At 57.9% G+C, this 18,493-nt stretch overlaps 1 protein-coding gene across 2 annotated transcripts in view; it reads left to right on the top strand.

Moving 5' to 3' along the window:
* Positions 1 to 858: 858 nt before the first annotated feature.
* Positions 859 to 18,493, top strand: part of NOS3 (nitric oxide synthase 3) — a 42,818-nt gene continuing 25,183 nt past the window's right edge. The window contains exons 1-14 of one of the 2 annotated variants that reach the window (XM_054991176.1): positions 859 to 966; positions 1,894 to 1,996; positions 2,835 to 2,983; positions 5,410 to 5,572; positions 7,593 to 7,684; positions 7,857 to 7,998; positions 8,777 to 8,916; positions 9,489 to 9,663; positions 10,251 to 10,352; positions 10,747 to 10,941; positions 14,980 to 15,053; positions 15,527 to 15,671; positions 17,777 to 17,881; positions 18,225 to 18,292. In XM_054991176.1, the coding sequence (XP_054847151.1) occupies positions 893 to 966; positions 1,894 to 1,996; positions 2,835 to 2,983; positions 5,410 to 5,572; positions 7,593 to 7,684; positions 7,857 to 7,998; positions 8,777 to 8,916; positions 9,489 to 9,663; positions 10,251 to 10,352; positions 10,747 to 10,941; positions 14,980 to 15,053; positions 15,527 to 15,671; positions 17,777 to 17,881; positions 18,225 to 18,292 (1,727 nt within the window). In that variant the 5' untranslated portion in view covers positions 859 to 892. Of the gene's footprint in view, positions 967 to 1,893; positions 1,997 to 2,834; positions 2,984 to 5,409; positions 5,573 to 7,592; positions 7,685 to 7,856; positions 7,999 to 8,776; positions 8,917 to 9,488; positions 9,664 to 10,250; positions 10,353 to 10,746; positions 10,942 to 14,979; positions 15,054 to 15,526; positions 15,672 to 17,776; positions 17,888 to 18,224; positions 18,293 to 18,493 lie in introns of both variants that reach the window. The other variant, XM_054991174.1, reaches the window with a different exon arrangement.

The following is an 18,493-nucleotide window of genomic DNA, read 5'->3' as shown; positions in this document are numbered from 1 at the left end:
GAACAGGGCCCGGCGGGCGTGCAGTGGGAAGAGAGGCTGAAGGGGTCTCCGCGCCAAAGGCAGTCCGGGGGCAGGAGCGCTCTGGCCCGCCCGCCGAGCCTCCCGGGAAGAGGAGCACCGGCCGGCCAGGCCGACGGGCCCTCGAGCCCTCGCCCTTCCCGCTGAGGGCGAGCGAAAAAAGGGGCCCCGGGCGCGGGTTCGGGGCGCAGCTGGGCTCGAGCCCGCAAGTCGAGCCCCCTCGACGGGCAGCAACCCCGGCCCGCTCGCGGGGTGCGGGAACAGAGGCAGCGCGGAAGCGCCTGCCCGGGGAAGGGGGCGCCAAGCCCGGCGCCGGGCGGGGCGGGAGAGCCTGCGGGCCACGGGCCGGGCTCCTCTGGCGCAGCGCCCCGCTCGGCGGGCGGTCCGCGAGGGCCCAGAGCAGGCGCCGAGGCCTCGGGGGAGGGAGGCTCCCTTCAGGGCCCGCGGCCTCTCCTCCGGACGAGGCTGCCGGGAGGGAAGAAAGGCCCTCTCCGCCGCGCCTCCCGTCTACCCCTCGGGCCTGCCTTCCCCAGTTCCTGCGCCGGGCCCCGTACGGCTTCGCGCCCGGGTCGCGACGGGGCGACGGGCCTGCTTGGCCCGCCTCGCTGGGAGGCAGCCCGGCTACAATCCGCCCCCCCCCCCCGGCGGCGGGCCAAGGCAGCCCCAAGGGGAGCCCCACAAGGCCCTTCCCGTCGCAGCCGGCGCCCCCCCCCCCCGCCTCACTGGTCCCGGCTAGCCGGCCGCCCTCTCCTCCCCTTTCCGCGGGCGGCGCCTTCCCCGGACGGGCCGGGGCGCGGGGCCGCCCTCTCCCCGCACTTCTCGGCAAGCAGGCGAGCGAGCGGGAAGGAAAGGGGCCCGGAGTCGCCCGCTCGCCATGGGGAACGTGCCCGGCGCTCTGCGCCTCTGCTCGCGGGGCTCGGGCCCGGACGAGAGCGCCCCGGCGGCCAGGTAGGAGGCGGCTGGCGCTCGGCCCGGCGTCGGGGAGGGAGGGAGGCGGGGCCGGGCCGCCTAGCTCTGCTCCGCTCCGCTCCACTCCGGCGGACCGTCTCCAGCGCGTCGGGGCCGGCACCACGAGGGCTCTGCCGCGCAGCCCGGCGTCGGGTGGCAAGGGGCGACGACGGCTCTGCTCCTCCCGGCCCTGCGCAGCACAGCGGGCCGCTGGCCTTGGGCTCTCCAGGGCAGGGCCGCCGCCGCCGCCCCCCCCCCGGCACTTGCTCTCGCGGAGGCCAGCTGGTCGGGGGCCGCCCGCGCCCCGCCACGTCTGGGCTGCCCCCTCCCGCCTCCAGCCCCGCGGAGCTTGCCTTCTGGTCTCTGCCCCGGGGAACTGCCTGTCTTGCCCGGGGCCGCCTCAGACGCTAGGGAAGCACGGCGGGAGCCAGAAGGACGCACCCCTCCCTCGGCTCCCGAGGAGGCCGCTTTCCCCCAACTCCCCGCCTGGCCAGGCCCGAACCCTGGCCTCGTCCTCCCTGCCTCGCGCTAAGGGGGCTCAGCTGGCCGAGACCGAGGGGGCCAGCCCGGAGGGAGGGGGGGCTAGTGGGACTTCGCCCGTCAGAAGAGACTCCCGAGGCGGAATTCACTGCCGGTGGAAATGGGGATGGCCTCGCCCTGTGCCCACTGACAGGTCAGGTCACCCATCTCTTGTTTGGAGCCCCGCATCTTTGGATGCTGCCCCCTTGCGGCATGGCAGAGTGTGCTGCTGTCCTCATGCCAAAGCACATGATTTGGAGGCGGGGGTGGGTGGGTGGGCATGAGACTTTCCCAGCTTCATGGTCTGACCTGGCCCATTTAGGAAATGTATGTGCTGCTCAGCAGGTAAAAGCAATACAGTAAAAGTAATCAAGAAATGATGGTCGTGTGTTCTCCCCCCCCCCCCAGCTCCACAGACGCCTGCCCCATCGAGCCGCCCAGATACTCTCGGACCAAGAACTGGCAGACAGGCTGTGTCACCTACGACACCCTCAGCGCTCAAGCCAAGCAGGTGGGGAGGGAGTTGGCGTGGGCTGCATGTGGGCAAGGGAAGGGAAGGGGGGGTGTAGCCTGGTCAGCCAGCCCTCTGCCTTCCTTCAATGCATCCCAGCAGCGGAAGGCTGGAGCCCCCATCTTGGGGGTAGGCAGGACTGAGACAGGTGCCAGCTTTTAGGAGTCCCATGATGGGGGGGGGATGTTAGGCTTCCCCCCTCCCTGTGGATGATGTGTTAGGAAAGCTGTGGCGGAACGGGCGCTGGCTCTCAGTCCAGGCAACTGAGCCGCCATCAATGGCCTGCTAGCCCCGCTATCCGCCTCCCACCGTCCCTGGTGGGCGTGGCTCACACTCTCCGTTGCTGCCACCACTCACTGAATTGTACACCGCCTGACTAAGGGGCAGTGAGACCCCTCTGGCTGAATTTCCCTACTGGGAAGTGCATTCCCCAGTCTATGGGTGGGCCCTGGAGAATTGGCAACCCACCAAGGTCTGGCCTGATCAGTTTCTCCTGGGCTCCCTCCCTTCATTTCACCCCTGGTAACCATTTCGTTACAAAAGCCAAGGCAGGATCCGTGCTGCACACCCTCACGCCGCTCAGATTACGACTTGGAATCGTTTTGCAGTGGCTAGGATCCAAAGATGAGCAGCGCAGTGAAGCTGTCCTCTGTGGCAGGAACTCAGCTGAGGCCTTGCCGAGAGCACAAGACTCACAACCCATGTTTTAAAAGCGCCCCCCCCGTCCCTGCGTGGCAGATGGTGGGATTTCAACTTGGGTGCAAGTGGGTAGGGGGAGGGGCAGGCGGTGAGGCTGCCCGGTCCTCTCCTTGCCTCCCTTTTCTCCCTCTGCCCGCAGGCTGCTCCATGCAGTGAGAAGCGCTGCCTTGGCTGCCTTATGTTCCCCAAGGAGATGACGCGTGGGGCCCTGGAGGGCCCGCGGCCCCGGGAAGAGCTGCTGCTGCTGGCCAGGGACTTCATCAACCAGTATTACAGCTCCATCAAACGGTGAGGATGGCGTGCACCCCCTCACAGCTAAGCGCCTTCAGGTTTGGGCGTTGAACCCTCCTGTTCCTGGTGCCTCGGAGAAACAGGCGCCAACCTGCTGTGTCTGGGGCTTACCGCAGTTGGCTGTGTGCCCCGACGTGGAGATTTCTCTGCGGATTAATGTGGATCTTCATCCCTTCCAGACAGTTTGCCCCCAGCCTTCCTCCCCATCCGCCCGCTCTGTTTTGGGGGGAGGAGTGAAGGAGGCTGGGGCCTGGCCACATGGGGTGCCACTTCCTAAGGGTGGCAGTTTGGGGACAGGCAGCATGGCCTTTGGGGGTGGTTCTGGCAGGCTGAGATGCACCTTGGGGTTTGGAGGTTCTCATGCTCAGGCCACAACCCCGGAGCCCTTGCGGGGGGTCAGGCCCACTCCCTTTCCACTCTGTCCCAGGACCGTGACTCTCCCCAGCCCGGCCCCAGAGATAACAGGCAGGCTGTTTTTACAGGGTTGCTTATCAGAGATGAAAGGGCTGCGAGCCAGGAGCTGCTCTTGGGGCTGCTGGCAGGGCTCTGTCCCGACACTTACGCACACCAGTCTGCCTCCCAAGCATGCCTGGCGAATCCCCAGTCACCCGGAGAGGGGGATTCCCTGGCAGGGCAACTCTCACACTGTTTACTGTTGCGTAGTCTCTAGTTCGACATAATGAGAGTTTGTCAGAATTCACTTGGAAGGTGCTCTCTCGCGATTAACATGGGACACAATCTGGCAGGCGGTTCTTTGGCACAACCCCCAGTGAAATAATGATGGGGGAAGTAGCCAGGAGCCAGGCCTGCGCCCCCCCCCCCCCGCCACTCAGCTCCCAGTGCTTGCCACACCTGCGCCTCGGAGAGGCATCAGCAGAAGAGGCTCCTCCTGAGTTGCACTCCCGGGGGGGGGGGGGCGCTTGCGTGTGCGTGCGTGTGTGTGTGTGGATCCGTCTCCCAGCCAGCCACCCTGCGCAGTGCCCTGGATCTGGGTTCTGGCTCGGAACCACCAATGCACAGGGGCCCCGGGGGGGGTCTGTTTTCTGTCCCAGATCCCTTTGTTCTTTCTGTGGCTCTACTGGGGTGTGTTATCAAAGGCCTTTTCCTCTCTGAGCAGTTTCTTCCTGTCTCCTCAGAGGCCTCTGATGTCATGAACACCCCCCCCCCCTTGCTGAAACATCCTGGCTGCTCCTAAAAACTCTCTCTCGTTGATATTTCACTGTATGGAGCAGAGGGAGCGTCTCACTGACCCAAACCTGCCAGCAAGGCCCCCCTCCCTGGTTTAATGCCGGGTGACCAGCCTTGCATCTTCTCTCTCTGTCTCTCTCTCTCTCTCGCAGCACCTCCCTTTGTTGCAAAAGGGACACGTTATCAGGTGCCTCCCCAGCCCAGCATGGCCTTCTCTGGCTGGCAGTGCCTGGCCAGGATCTCAGAGAGAGCTCCTTCGAGTGGAGGTGCGGGGGATTGAACCCGCAGCCTTCCATATGTGAGGCAGGCATTCTGCCCTGAGCTGCACCCCCTGCCTTTCGACCACAGCAGGGCAAGCCCTTCTGCCCTGCCCTGCCACTTCTGAACGGTGAACTTGCTTAGCAGAGTGTGGGGACCCATGGGGAGATCGGTCGCCCAGACACTTTTAGTCTGTTGTTGCCGGGGGTGGGTGGGTGGGCAGTGAGCACGAGGCCTCAGGACGGGCTTCTCATCCCCTCGGGAGAGCCAGCCACGCACTAATGCCGAAGCGCCCCCCCCCACCTTCCTGTACTTCCCCCTATCAGGGACACTGGAAATGCAATGTTGCTGCTTTACTCAGTGGGGGCTTAAGTGGGGGCCTGGCTGCCAGCGGATGTGCAAGGAGCTCTCGGGTCCCTGTTGGAGACTCTGGGAAACCGCTGCTTAAGTTCCTTGGATTGTGTAGGAAGGGGTCTCAGGGGACCGTGGGGAGCCCGTTTTTTAAACAGATTATTTTCAGTGCAAGTACTTGCAGTTGCTTGGGGCAGGAGAGCTTTCTGAGAAGGGCCCTCTCCCCCCAGAGCTGGAGGGGATGCGTCTTCTGAGATCAGGCCCGAGTGCATCGCCTAAAAATAAGGCGAGAATGTGAAGAGGATCTGGGATATTGATCCTCCATATTTGATTGATCTGTCCGTTAGACTGAACATGGTTAATCCCAAGGTGGCAGCTGGCAGCTGTTGCCCGGGGACTGCCAGAGGTGCCTTCCATTGAGCGGCATCCCTTGTTTTTAAGCCAAAGGGCACAACCAGAACTCCTTAGCCCAGACTGGTCCTTCTGCCTTAATTGTGCCGAGACTGCAGTCAGCCCCCTGCAAATGAAAGGGCCTTGCCTTGGATTCCCGGAGGGGTGGCAGGGGGTGGAGGCACTCTGGTGCCCTGTCCGCGTGGAGACTCTCTGACCCAGCATTCTTTCCCCAGCCTGGACTCCAAGGCCCACATCCAGCGCCTCCAGGAAGTGGAGCAGGCCATCTTGGAGACGGGCACCTACCAGCTGCTAGAGGCTGAGCTCATTTTTGGGGCCAAGCATGCTTGGCGCAACGCCGCCCGCTGCGTGGGCCGAATCCAGTGGAGCAAGCTGCAGGTGTGTGAGGGGCCAGAGACCGGTGCCTGGGGAACCCACAGGATTTCTTGCCTGAAGCCACCAGAATTCAGGTCAGGTCAGCCCGAAATCTCTTGAAGAGGCAATTGCAAAAGACATCAGTGGTAAAGGAGGATGTGCTCTCCCGCACTGGGAGGGCTGCAGGAGACGGAGTGTGGCGCGTGCGAAAGGAGGCCCAGCACCACCCTCCCTTTGGAGACCCACGGAGGAAGAGCAGGCTGGTCCTTCAGACTTCCCTGCCTCCCTGCACCTCTTCCCAGCTCCTGGCACCTGCTCTAGCGCTGCCTGAGCATGCAGATCCCTGACAAAGAGCCTTCCATAGACCCTCCCCGTGAATCCCCCGCTTTCAAGCTACCCACGGTGGGGTTCATCACCACATCCCCTGGCAGGGAGTTCCCTGAGTTAATTTTGTGTGGCGTGAAGAAGGACTTTCTTCTTGGATCTATAGCTCATTCATGTCCTTAGCAATTGCACTTTTATGGGAGAGGGAGAAAAAGTTTGCTCTGTCCACCTATGCATAATTTTAGAAGCCTTTGCCATGCCCCCCCCCCCCCCGCTGTCCTTCTTCTAAATATCTCACCTTTCCTCATAGGGAAGACATCCCTGCTGCGTCATCATTTTAGTTGCTCTTCCTTTAGAAGAGGGGCTGACAGGAACTGTACACAGTTTTGCTGGCTGGCTAGCACACTTTCATTTTGCTCTTCCTCTGGGGAGCTCTGGGGTGGTGGGCTTGTTCTTCTCTCTCTGTTTGATCCCCACAACAGTCCTGTGAGGTAGGTTAGGCTGAGAATGAGTGACTGGTCCAAAGCCATCCCGTGAAATGCGTGCTTGAGTGGAGATTTCTGCCTGGGACGCTCAAGTTCTAGCACCACAGTATTCACGCCTGCCTCGTAAATCTACGGAAGGGCTTTGCGATACTGTTTTCAGTGATTTTTCTTTTCAGTCTCTTGCCTAACAATCTTATTACACTTTTTGTGTCCTCCTCTACTGATGCACACAGCTGAGATGATTGTTTTTTCGGATCACAGCTTCAAGATCGCTTTTCTGTCCGGTCAACCCCAGTTCAGGCCCCACCCATGTATATTCAAAGGGAGGAAGTCCGTCCCCCCCCCCCCGCTGGTCACTTTACACTTGCATGGAGTCTCATTTGTCATGTTGTCGCTCTTCCACTTTGGAGAGTTCCCTTTGGAACACTTCGCCATCCTGAATAATTCACAGTCATCTGCAAATGCGGCTGCTTCACTGTTTGCCTGCAATTCCCAGTCATGAGTGGTGGAAGCATTCAATAGCGCAGCTGTTGAATGCAGCCGTTCCCTGAGGGACCCTCTGCTCACTTCCCTCCACTGCAAGAAGCTGCAAGAAGCGTCCGTTTATTTCTGCTCTCTGCTTCCAGTTGTTTAATTAGTTCCTAATGCAGGGGGACACCCTTCCTCTTATCCCATTGCAGGTCGATTTGCACAGGAGCCTTCGGTGAGGGGCTTTATTAAAAGTTTTTTCAAAGTCCAAGCATCGCCTGGAGTGTTCTTGTCCACTGCTTTAACGAGTGTTCTTGTCCACTGCTTTTTGGAGAATTCTAAGAGGTGGATTAAGAAGTTGGATGAATCCTTTACAGAAGTCATGCTTTTATTTCTTTTTAAAAACCAGTGCCACAGTTGCTGCTGTCTGTCCTCTAGAAGTGAGACCAGTCTCGGCAACACGTTGCACAGTTTTGTCAGGAGACACAAAAATACACCTTTGAGCTGGACAGACTCATGAAAGAGAGGTCTGTCATTGGCTGTTAGCCATGAGAGCTGACTGGGGCCACCAGGGTTGAGGCAGAATTGTCAGGTGCTGAGAGCAGCCCACAGGGGAGGGCGGTGGTCCGTGGGCCCTGGATGTGGGTTTTCCTGGGGCATCTGGCTGGCCAGTACTGGCTACTGGATGTGAGATGTAGCTGGACCAGTTGCCTGATCCGGTGGGACTCCTGGAAGGGCTTTCATCCTGCCGTTTCCTGGCTCTACAGGTGTTTGATGCGCGAGATTGCATGAGCGTCCAGGAGATGTTCACGTCTTTGTGCACCCACATCCATTATGCAACCAACCGTGGCAACCTCCGGTGAGTGGCTCGGCCCTGCTGCAGAGCATCCCTTCTGCCCCAGGACACTTAGCAAGGGAGGCCAGGGGCCTCTGTGGCTGATGCAGGGGGCTCCGGGAGGAGTATCCACGGGGGCTAGTGCTGCGGTGCTCAGGCGCACCCATTTACGCTCATGCCTGCTCTCTCCTGCCAGGTCGGCCATCACCATCTTTCCACAGCGGACTGTGGGCCGCGGCGACTTCCGGATCTGGAACAGCCAGTTGATCCGCTACGCCGGCTATCAGCAGCCAGATGGCACGGTGCTGGGTGACCCGGCCAACGTGGAGATCACTGAGGTGAGGCGGAGGAGTGTGCCCTGCTGGGCAGAGTGCCCCCTGCTGAGCCCCGCTGCACTGCCATCCAGCGCTCTCTGGCACAGCCCTGTTTGGGAATCCAAGGCCCGGGTTGCCAGCTCTGAACTGGGGAACTCCTGGAGGTTTGGGGATAGAGCCTGGAGAGGGCAGGGGTTGGGGACGGGAGGGACCTCCTGTCATGGGCGCCAGTGCCATGGATTCCCCTTGCAAAGCAGCCGTTTTCTCCAGGGGAACTAATCTCTGTAGCCTGGCGATTAGCAGCAGTTCCAGGCGATGTCCAGGCCCCACCTGGTGGTTGGCAACCCTTGGCCTGGGTGAGTGCCTTTCTCCCTGGCAGAGCCGATGGGGCATCAGTTGCTGAGCTTCACCAGTCTGCTCAGAGGGCTGCAGGAGCAAACCCCAAGACCCGCTCCAGCCCCTGAGCTGTGCTGTCTCACCAAATGCAGCTGGAGACTGATCTTTGTGGGACGGGGGGGGGGGGGAGAGGGTCAGCGGAGCGGAGACTGAAGGGTCTTCCTTGGCCTCCCCCCCCCCCCGCTTTTTGTCCTATCTGCAGGCAGCTTTCAGGGACGCAGCTCCCCCCTCCCTTATCTTAGGCTGAACTAAAGTGGCTCTGCTGCCCCCCCGTCCCCATCCGTGGTTGCCTGCCTGCAGATCAAGGGCTGGTGGGGGTGTGTGCGTGTGCGCGTGCAGGGAGGAGAAGGCCTCCTAGCTCCAGTGGGATTTCCTGCCCAGCGAATCCTTTTCTTTCTTCTCCCAGCTCTGCGTTCAGTACGGCTGGACCCCTCCCTACACCCGCTTTGATGTCCTCCCCCTGCTGCTGCAGTTCCCTGATGAAGACCCTGAGCTCTTCCCGCTGCCCCCTGAACTGGTCCTGGAGGTGCCCATCAGCCACCCCTCGTGCGTACAAGGAGAGCGCTCAGAAAAGCGCGGGTCCTCACCCAGAGCGCTCCTTCCATGGCAGCGAGCCGAGCCAGCAGAACCCCTGGGAGCCCTTGCCGCCCCAGCCCACTCTCTGCAGGGGGGGTGGCAGCCCCGGCAAACAGCAGGGATATCTGCTGGGGGCAGTGGGGGCCACAGAAGGGGCAGGCTGTGGCACCGGTCTTGCCCCTCTTTGGGCTTCCGGGGGGGAGGCATCTGATCCAGCAAGGCTGCCCTCTGGCAAGCACCACAGTTTTCTCCCAGGAGCTCCCAAGTGGGGAGGGGTGCTCCTTGGGACAGTCACAAGGACCGCTGTGTCCCTCCTTGTATGAGTCGTTGTGCTCTGGAGCACCAGCAAGTGGGACCGAGAGCCCGGAGGAGCCGGGAGGAGTCAGAGGCAGCCGAGGCCGGTCCCCCTCTCCAGGCTGCCCAGCCTAACCAGCTGCAGCTGCTGTCCCTGGCGGAGGTGTGCTGGGCATTGCTGCCAGGCCCTGGGCTGGCCTCCGGAGCCCCCTTCCGCTCCTCGAGCAATGTTCCCATCTGTGCTGTAGGCTGGAATGGTTCGGGGAGCTGGGCCTACGCTGGTACGCGCTGCCTGCTGTCTCCAACCTGCTTCTGGAGATTGGGGGACTGGACTTCCCGGCAGCCCCCTTCAGCGGCTGGTACATGAGCAGCGAGATCGGCATGAGGAACTTCTGCGACCCCCACCGCTATAACATCTTGCAGGTATATCGAAGGGCCTTCTCTTAATCTGGGTGTTGACAGGAGCCATGCCCGCCCCCCCCTCCAGCACTGCCGCCCCCCCCCCCCGCAGTGCTGCGTGCCCTGAAGCCTCTGTCCAGTTGCCAGGGACCGGTCTCCAGCTGTTCAGTGCTAAGCCACAAGTAATTTAAAAATGCGCAGTTGATGAAACAGAATATTATGTGCAAGTGAGCAAAGTCTGGCTGCCTCTTTAGGCTATGAGAGGTGGTGTGACCTCCTTGACACAGCTTGGCACATGCCCTGGAGAACAGGAGGTTGCAAGGAAGGAGAGAGAGCCCTTGGCCATGTGCAGAGTGCTTCTCCATTACCACTGTGTGGACTCAACCACATCCTGCCTTAGGTCGGCAGTCCTGGATCAGGCCAACTTCGACTCCCCCCACGTCAAAGCACGCTGCAGAATCCTGCACGTTCTAACTGAAGGGGAGGGGGGGGCGGATTCTCTTGTTCTGCCTACACCTTTTCAGCCTCCCCCCCCATATCCTTTATCAGGCAAGCAGAGCAGAGGTTTTGTAACCCCCCTCCCCATGCGTGTATGTGTGTGTGTGTGGCAGGAGGTGGCTCAGCGCATGGGACTGGACACCCGGACAACCTTATCCCTTTGGAAGGACAAGGCTGCTGTGGAGATAAATTTGGCTGTACTGCATAGTTTCCAGGTGAGGGGATGGGGCAGGGGGCTGTCTGGAAGGAGGGCAGCTGCAGGACCTACGGTTTGGTGGAACACTTAGAAGTTAGCCCTATGGACATCTGGGGTGCTTTGGGGTCTGAGGCTTGTCTGGAGGAAGCAAGGAGTGGATTCTCTGGCTGCAGGGGTACACTGTGGTCACTTTGTGCTTTGGGCTTGTTGGCGCTTTGGGCTTGGCTGACAAGGGCATTCTAAACAGAGCTTCACCCTCCTCACCCTATTGATTTCAAGGGTGTACCTGCTTTCCTGTAAGAAAGAGCCAGGATATTCTCAGTGGACCACACATACCGATTGGTGAAACGGGGACTTGCTGATCTTTATATGGGATATTGCACACACACACACACTCCCCTGTCTGGTTCCAGCTTGCCAAGGTAACAATGGTGGATCACCACGCTGCCACTGAGTCCTTCATGAAGCACCTGGAGAACGAGCAGCGCATGCGAGGGGGTTGCCCAGCTGATTGGGTCTGGCTCGTGCCCCCCATCTCTGGCAGCCTCACCCCCGTCTTCCATCAAGAAATGGTGAACTACCACCTTTCCCCTCGCTTCTGGTACCAGGTATGCCCCTTAGCACTTGAGAAGAGCCAGGCCAGCCCCGCTGTTTTGGGGAAAATGCTGGAGGGAGGTGGCAGGAGGACGCTTTTCAATATTTTTATTGAATACAATTTCTATTGAATTCAATCCTGGGTTGTATCAAAGGGGCCATAGCGTCGAAATCACAGGAGGTCATAGCCCCTCTCTATACTGCCTTGGTCAGGCCACACCTGGAGTACTGTGTGCAGTTCTGGAGGCCTCACTTCAAAAAGGATGTGGACAAAATCTAGAGGGTGCAGAGGAGAGCGACAAGAATGATCAGGGGTCTGGAGACTGAGCCCTACGAGGAAAGGCTGAGGGCCTTGGGAATGTTTAGTTTGGAGAAGAGGAGGTTGAGGGGGGACATGATTGCTGTCTTTAAATATTTGAAAGGCTGTCATTTGGAGGAGGGCAAGGAGCTGTTCCAGTTGGCAGCAGAGGGTAGGATGCGAAGCAGTGGGCTAAAACTACATGCACAAAGGTACCGGCTGGATATTAGGAAGAACTTTTTCACGGTCAGAGTAGTTCAAAAGTGGAATCAGCTGCCTAGGGAGGTGGTGAGCTCCCCCTCACTGACAGTTTTCAAGAAGAGGCTGGATGAGTATTTGTCCGAGATGCTTTAGGCCAGCAATGGTGAACCTATGGTACGCATGCCACAGCTGGCACACAGAGCCCTCTCTGTGGGCACGCGAGCCAAGTCGCCAGATTGCTAGGTCCAGGGCTCATTTGGAGAGGGAACGCCTGGAACGGGGTTCCGGTAGCTCTGAGCAGAGATCACATGGGTTTTGGCCCTGCCCACGTGATTCATTTTCCTCAACGCTGCCTCCCTGCTGCCCGTCTCTTTAGCAGCAGGAAGCTGAGGCAGCAGCCGGGCTGCTAGAGCCATCTTTGTAAAGGAGAGTAAGCAGCTTTGATTTCACTTGCTTTACTTTCATTTGTGACTCCTGAGTGAGTGAATGAGTGAGATAGAGACACTGATTGAATGCAAACCGGGCTGCTGGTGTAAAGAAGGGCAAACTGCTTTGATTTCACTTGCTTTATTTTCATTCATGGCTCCTGAGTGAGTGAGTGAGTGAGTGAGAGAGAGAGAGAGAGAGAGTGCTTGCAAGCTGGGCTGCTGGTGTAAAGAAGAGCAAACTGCTTTGATTTCGCTTGCTTTATTTTCATTCATGACTCGTGAGTGAGTGAGTGAGTGAGAGAGAGAGAGAGACTGACTGACTGCAAGCTGGGCTACTGGTGTAAAGAAGGGCAAACTGCTTTGATTTCACTTGCTTTATTTTCATTCATGACTCCTGGGTGAGTGAGTGAGTGAGTGAGTGAGTGAGTGAGTGAGTGAGTGAGACTGCCTGCCTGCCTGCCTGCCTGCCTGCCTGCCTGCCTGCCTGCCTGCAAGCTGAGCTGCTGGTGTAAAAGAGGGCAAGCTGCTTTGATTTCACTTGCTTTATTTTCATTTGTGGCTCCTGAGTGAGAGAGAGAGAGAGAAAGAAAGAAAGAGAGATGTTTAATTCGGACAACCGTATGAGTTGTTTTTTCTTAACTAAAACCTCAGCATTCAGGTTTAATTGCAGTGTTGACACTTCGAAATAAATATGTTGGTTTTGTGTTGCAGTTTGGGCACTCGGGCTCAAAAAGGTTCGCTATCACTGCTTTAGGCTGATCCCGCACTGGGCAAGGGGGTTGGACTAGATGGTCTGTATGGCCCTGAAACGAAATGGTTACCAAGGGTGAAATGAGTGCCAGTTGCTGTTAATCTGTCTTTGAAGAAACGGGAGGAAATGTTCCCCCTGAGGTTTAATGGGCTGTGGGGCCAGGGAGGGGCCTGCAGGAGTCTTGGTGTGGGATGCCCTTCTTCCTGGACTACAACTCCCAGCTGCCCCAGGCCAAGAAAGGGCGGGGGGGAAAAGGGGTGGGGCCGGAATGGAGAGACTCAGCCGATCCTGAGGGGGAAAAGGTCAGTTAGGCTCCTTCTTGGTTGAAGAAGGAAAGGCTCCTGCTGCTGGGTGAGACCCAGGTTGCCTAGGCCCTAAGTGCGGAGGGCCTGGGAGGCAGCAGAGAGGAAAGAAAGGGGGGAACCTTCCCTCAGACCACCACCTCCCTTAAGGCAGAGCAGGGAACAGTGTGGTAGGGAAAGCAGACGGCGGTTCTCTGCAGTTTGATTTTCTGCCCTATGAGCTCTGAACGGGGGGGTCTACCCCTATGTGTGGTGCCTTTACCTGCTTTGTATATAGTGCTCTGTATATAGTTATTAAATTATACTTTTTTGGAATATAAAGGACCTTGTGGTGCTCTGACTACGTAAGCTCCCCCGCTTGGCACGCTACAAGGAGGGAGGGAGCCCAGGAGAACTGATCAGGCCAGACTTTGGTGGGTTGCCAATTCTCCAGGGCCCACCCAAAGAGTGGGGAATGCACTTCCCAGTAGGGAAATTCAGCCAGAGGGGTCTCACTGCCCCCTCAGTCAGGCGGTGTACAATTCGGTGAGTGGTGGCAGCGACGAAGAGTGGGATCCACGCCCACCAGGGACGGTGGGAGGCGGATAGCGGGGCTAGCAGGCCATTGACAGCGGCTCAGTTGCTCGGACTGAGAGCCAGCGCCCGTTCTGCCACAGGCCCCTTCTAACTCTATGATTCTATGACACAGCAGCCAAAAACAACTAGCAAGTAGTCACAATAAATGTGACTCTCAGGCCTGGCTTTGTGACATTCTGATGGACTGCCGATTATCTCAAGAGGTGTTACAAAATTCTGAAAGCAAAAAATGTTTTATTTCACTTTAATTCAGGAGCATGTGTATACACACGGTACAGCATTTTTTTTTCTTGACAACTTTCAAAGTTCTTTATGCATTGGCTTGGATCCTTTCTCCCTGACTGATGAAGGAGCATGCTGGAAGAAGTCCTGTTAGTCTTTAAGGTGCCAGCGAGCATCTCTTTTTCATTGTGTGACTGTAAATTAACACAGCTACCCTTCTGGAGTTTGAAGATGGGGCCAGCCACAGGGATAGGTGAAGGGCATTGTCTGGTCAGGGGCAACTACTGAAAAGGCCCTGCCCTTTGTATCCACCTGCCTTGTCTTGAAAGTTGGGAAACTCAAAGCAGGGCATTAAAAGAGACCTCTGGGACGCAGGCAGGATTCTGTGGGGGCAGGCCTTCTGTTCAGGTCCCTGGCCCGAGGCTGGTACGGTAAGGCTTCAGAGGCTGACGCTGGCATTGGGAATTGAGGCCTGAGGCAGACCTTCAAAGGCTGGGCTGCATGCTGCCCCTTCCCGAACGGCTTCTTTGTTCTGGACTAACGGAAGTCTCTGGACCGTCTTCAAGGACACTGCCTGCAGTCCAGCTGCACCTCAAAGACCGACTAGATTTTGAGAGGGGAGCTTTGGCTTTCATAAGCTCATATATCTTGTATACCTTGTGGGCCTTTAAGGTGCTGCTGGACCCGGGTCTCGCTCCTCGACTGCCCACCTGAAACGAAGGCCATTGCTGTAATCCAATGTGACAATAATAATGACAGCACAGATAGTTTGGGCTAGAGAAATCTCAATGCTCGTTGAAAGCTCCTGTGATCTGAACTCCTGCCTGCAGCATCACTGATCTTTTAAAAGCTGTCAAACAACCCTCTAGTGCTACTGGGTGGGGGGGGGCAGAATGAGCAGGAGGGGGAGGAGAACGAAAAGCAGAGAACTGCTCTCTGTGGAGGCCTCTGCTTTCACTGCCGCAGTGACTCCACGACCACAATGGGGAAACAGCTGGAGACTCCGCACTGGATTCAATACTGGGCTTTCAAGAACATTGTATTAAAGAAGAGCATGTCTCTGATCATGTACAGAGTGCCTTTCCTTATGTCAAGCCCCACATGTTGGGGTTTCAGTGTAGACTGCCCCCAGCTCCCAGCATATCCATCCCACTATTGCATGTCCATGGAATGCCCCAGATGTCAGTCATGTTGACTTACACTGTGTCATCTCCTTGGAGTTTCGGTGAGAAAGGTGGACGATAAAGAGACAAACAAATCTGCTGTTCCCACAGCCGGATGCTTGGAAGGTCTACGTCCCGAGAGGAACCACAGTCACCCGGAAGAAGACCTTCAAGGAGATAGCCAAGTAGGTGATGCTGGGCGCAGGGAAGGAGGCTGTGCGTGAGGCAGAGGGTAGGGCGATGCTTTAAGGGCTTGTGTAAAGGCTCCGGGGAGGGGCCCACCTGGCCTCTGCACGTTCTTTTTCGGGGCCATGCTCTCAGGTGCTCACCGGGTGCCAAGCTCTCCTCTGCAACTCGGAGGCCACGAAGGCTGCCCTTTTATCCACACGCACCCAAGCTGGTCCAATGCTTATGGGCACAACTGTGGGAAGGAGGGGCACAGGAGGCACCTGATGCCCCAAAAGAGAGAGCAAGGCAACCTCTGCTCCTTATAGGAAGGTGCAATGAAATTGGGGTGGGTGGGTGGAAGGAGGTGGGTGCGGGCCCAGGCTTAAGGGGCAGTGGAGCAGAAAGGGCAGGGCAGGGTCCTCAAAGAGGCCAGTGGTCAGGGAGGAGAGTTTGGGCGTGCTTCCCTGTTTCTCTTCCCCCTCTTCTGCAGTGCAGTCAAGATTACAGCTAAGCTGATGGGCCACGTCATGGCCCGCCGTGTCAAGGCCACCATCCTGTATGCCACTGAGACGGGCAAGTCCCGAGCCTACGCCCAGAGCCTGGAGCAGCTCTTCAAGTTTGCCTTTGATCCCAAGGTGGGGCAGGAGCAGGGCCCGGGTGCCTGCAGGCTCTCCTCGGAGCCTGGCCTGGCCTGTCTCTGGCACACGTGTTCGAGGCCTTGAGGTACCAGGCCACGGCTGCTTCAGGTGCCTGGTGTGCTTCTGTGGCATGCGACAGAGACGGATAGAACTGAGCTCTGGCTGCTGCCTTATTCATTGGCTGTCGCTGTTCCTATATAATTTTATAGAAATGTTTTTTTACTATTTCAATAATGTTATATGCTGCCTTGAGGATGGGTGGGAGAGAAATAGGTAACATTTTGACTCCCCGATCATTTTGAAAATACATTCTTTAGACTTCCCTGCACAAAAACTGAACCCATATAAAGGTTTGAAATAATTATTACCCATATTTAACTATAAAACAACTTTCCCTCTTAAAGTTAAACCAAAACATGATATGGCAAATCATGCCCAGAACCCTCCATCGCTGAAGTCAAAGCCGAACGATGCTTCTGTCCCTTAACTGAGTCCAGCCAGCGAGCTGAGAGACGGCTGAGGGACCCCTTCCTCCCCTCTGCCCAGGGGCTGTTCGGCTGCAAGGGGCTGCTGGGCTCAGGGCTTTCTTCTGCGCACTTGCAAAGATCTGTGTTTGGGGGGGGGGATTACAGTGAGGTGCCACCAATATGCGGCTGCCACCCAGCTCTGCGCCACCTTCACTGCCTGTGGCATCTCGAATAGGTGCCTGGAGAAGGTATTGGGACAGATGAGAGCCAGTAGACTGACGCACAGTCCAGACAAGGCAGAGGCCTTGGAGAAGGTGCTTGAGGATTCAAGGCATAGCGGAAGGCCCCCTGTCCTGAGGGGGGAGGGGAAGCTGCCCTCCTCGAGAAGCTGAGTTGGGGCGGGGCGGGGCGGGGGAGCTGCTGGGTCTTCCTCTGGCCTTAGGAGTGCCCTCCCCTTTGAGGCTTGCTGAGGCCTCCTTTCCTCTCCTTCAGGCACCAGGCCCAACCCTTTTCTTAGGCCCAGGCTTCTCACTGAGGCGTCCATCTTTTTCAGTGGTTTGTTAGGGTGGTCCAGCCTGAGGGCTGTGAGGTTGCCAGCTGATCTCCTGGTCACAGAGATCAGTTCCCCTGGAGAAACCGGCTGCTGTGGAGGGTGGACTCTATAGCATTATACCCAGATGAGGCCCCTCCCTTCTCCAAATCCCCCCCTCCCCAGACTCCACCCCTCAAATCTCCAGGAATTTCCCAACCTGGAGCTGGCAACCTTAGCTGCTGTTCTGTGAACATCCTTTCAGGCTGCAGAGTGTAGTTTTGTGTTGAGTTTTTAAAAATTCTCCTGGCTTGTTTTAAATGGCTGGTTTGGTTTTAGCTAAGAGCCTCTTCCCGCAGTTCTCTGGAGAGGGGGCATAATGAATGTCCTAAATCAGCTGGTAAACGATGTTGCCATGACTGACTGAGGGGAGGGCAGATGCGCAGGCGCAGCCCTGCGGTGGGATTCCCCCCAGCTGAACGTTGGCGCTCACGCTGGAGGGAAACGCTTGGGAGGCGGGCAAGAAGCCGGCCGACTCCGAAGAAAACCCTGCTGCGTTCTTTGGGGCTCCCTCCTCGATGAGCGTGCGCATAGGATTGTGTGTGGCTCTCAGCCAACACAGGCTCAACTTACTAGTCAAAAGGCAGTGGGTAGAATTAAATGTGTGCATACGCACACCCTAAAAATAAAGCAAAATAGTATCTTCAAATGACTGCGAAAACAAAGAAAAATACACCTGGGTAGGTGAGCAAGTCTTGCTCTGGAGCCCGGAGCTGCCCCTTCTCTGCCCATATAGAGGGTCGAAGGGAGGGCGCTCCCTGACTGGGCGCCCGGAACCAGCCAGTCCCGGTCTTTTGTAATTGCCTGGCTTGCCTCCTCTAGTGGAGGGGTGGGTTTCACGGTGTCAGATAAAGATCTTCGTAGACCGGACAGCAGAGAATGGCCTTTGACCCTTTAGCCACCCTGGGGAGGAATGAAGAGGGGCTCCCGGGGAAGGTGGCCTCCTTGCAGCCGGGCTGGATGCGTGTTGCCAGTGGAACATCAAGGGGCTCCCGCTTTTCCTTTCAGGGCTGCCAGGCCTGAAACCTCCCTGCTCCTCCCCACAGGTGCTGTGCATGGATGACTATGATGTGGTTTCCCTTGAGCACGAGACTCTGGTCCTGGTGGTGACCAGCACCTTTGGAAGTGGGGATCCCCCCGAGAACGGGCAGGTGAGGGTGCGTGGCAGTGAGCGTCTCTCTGTCCCCTGTGAGCTTTGGGTGGGGAGAGGGCATCTGGACTCATGTGGCAATGGGAGGGGGGGCGCTAGCAGCCACATGGAGTGATGTCAAGCAACTTCTCTATGCAGTGGCCCTGGAATATGTGCGGCAAGAGTGGCGTCTCTGAGCATGCACTGCATGCCCCCCTCCCTGCCCACAAAGCAGGGAATTCTGGCATTTGGGCCCCGAGGGGTCCGGCTTCCAGGGCAGCAGCGTGGATGCGGGGGTCGGTGCCGGTGTCTCTGCTGGAAGGATACGCTCCGTCCTCATTCCGCCTCCTTGTCTGTCTTCCCAGAATTTTGCCAACGCCTTGATGGAGATGTCCTGTCCTTTCCTGGGCAGCCCCCAACCGGAGCAGTGCAAGTGAGTGGCGCCCCTCCTGCCCCCTCGCCCCCGCCCCCACCCGCTTTGGCTTTTCTCTTTATTTTCTCTCCCTCCTGCCTCAGCTGCTGAGCCTCGGACAGTCCTGAGGCAGCCATTGCGGGACATGCAAAAGAAAGCCCTGGGGTGTTCTGCGGCCCAGTTAAACGCTCTTGTGCTCGCAAACGGGCAGGGAGGGAAGGA

This window comes from Eublepharis macularius, chromosome 11, assembly GCF_028583425.1.
Source record: "Eublepharis macularius isolate TG4126 chromosome 11, MPM_Emac_v1.0, whole genome shotgun sequence".
In the NCBI taxonomy this organism is placed as follows: domain Eukaryota; kingdom Metazoa; phylum Chordata; class Lepidosauria; order Squamata; family Eublepharidae; genus Eublepharis; species Eublepharis macularius.
Note: the sequence above shows the minus strand (reverse complement) of the source record. Positions and strands in the feature narration are given on the sequence as shown.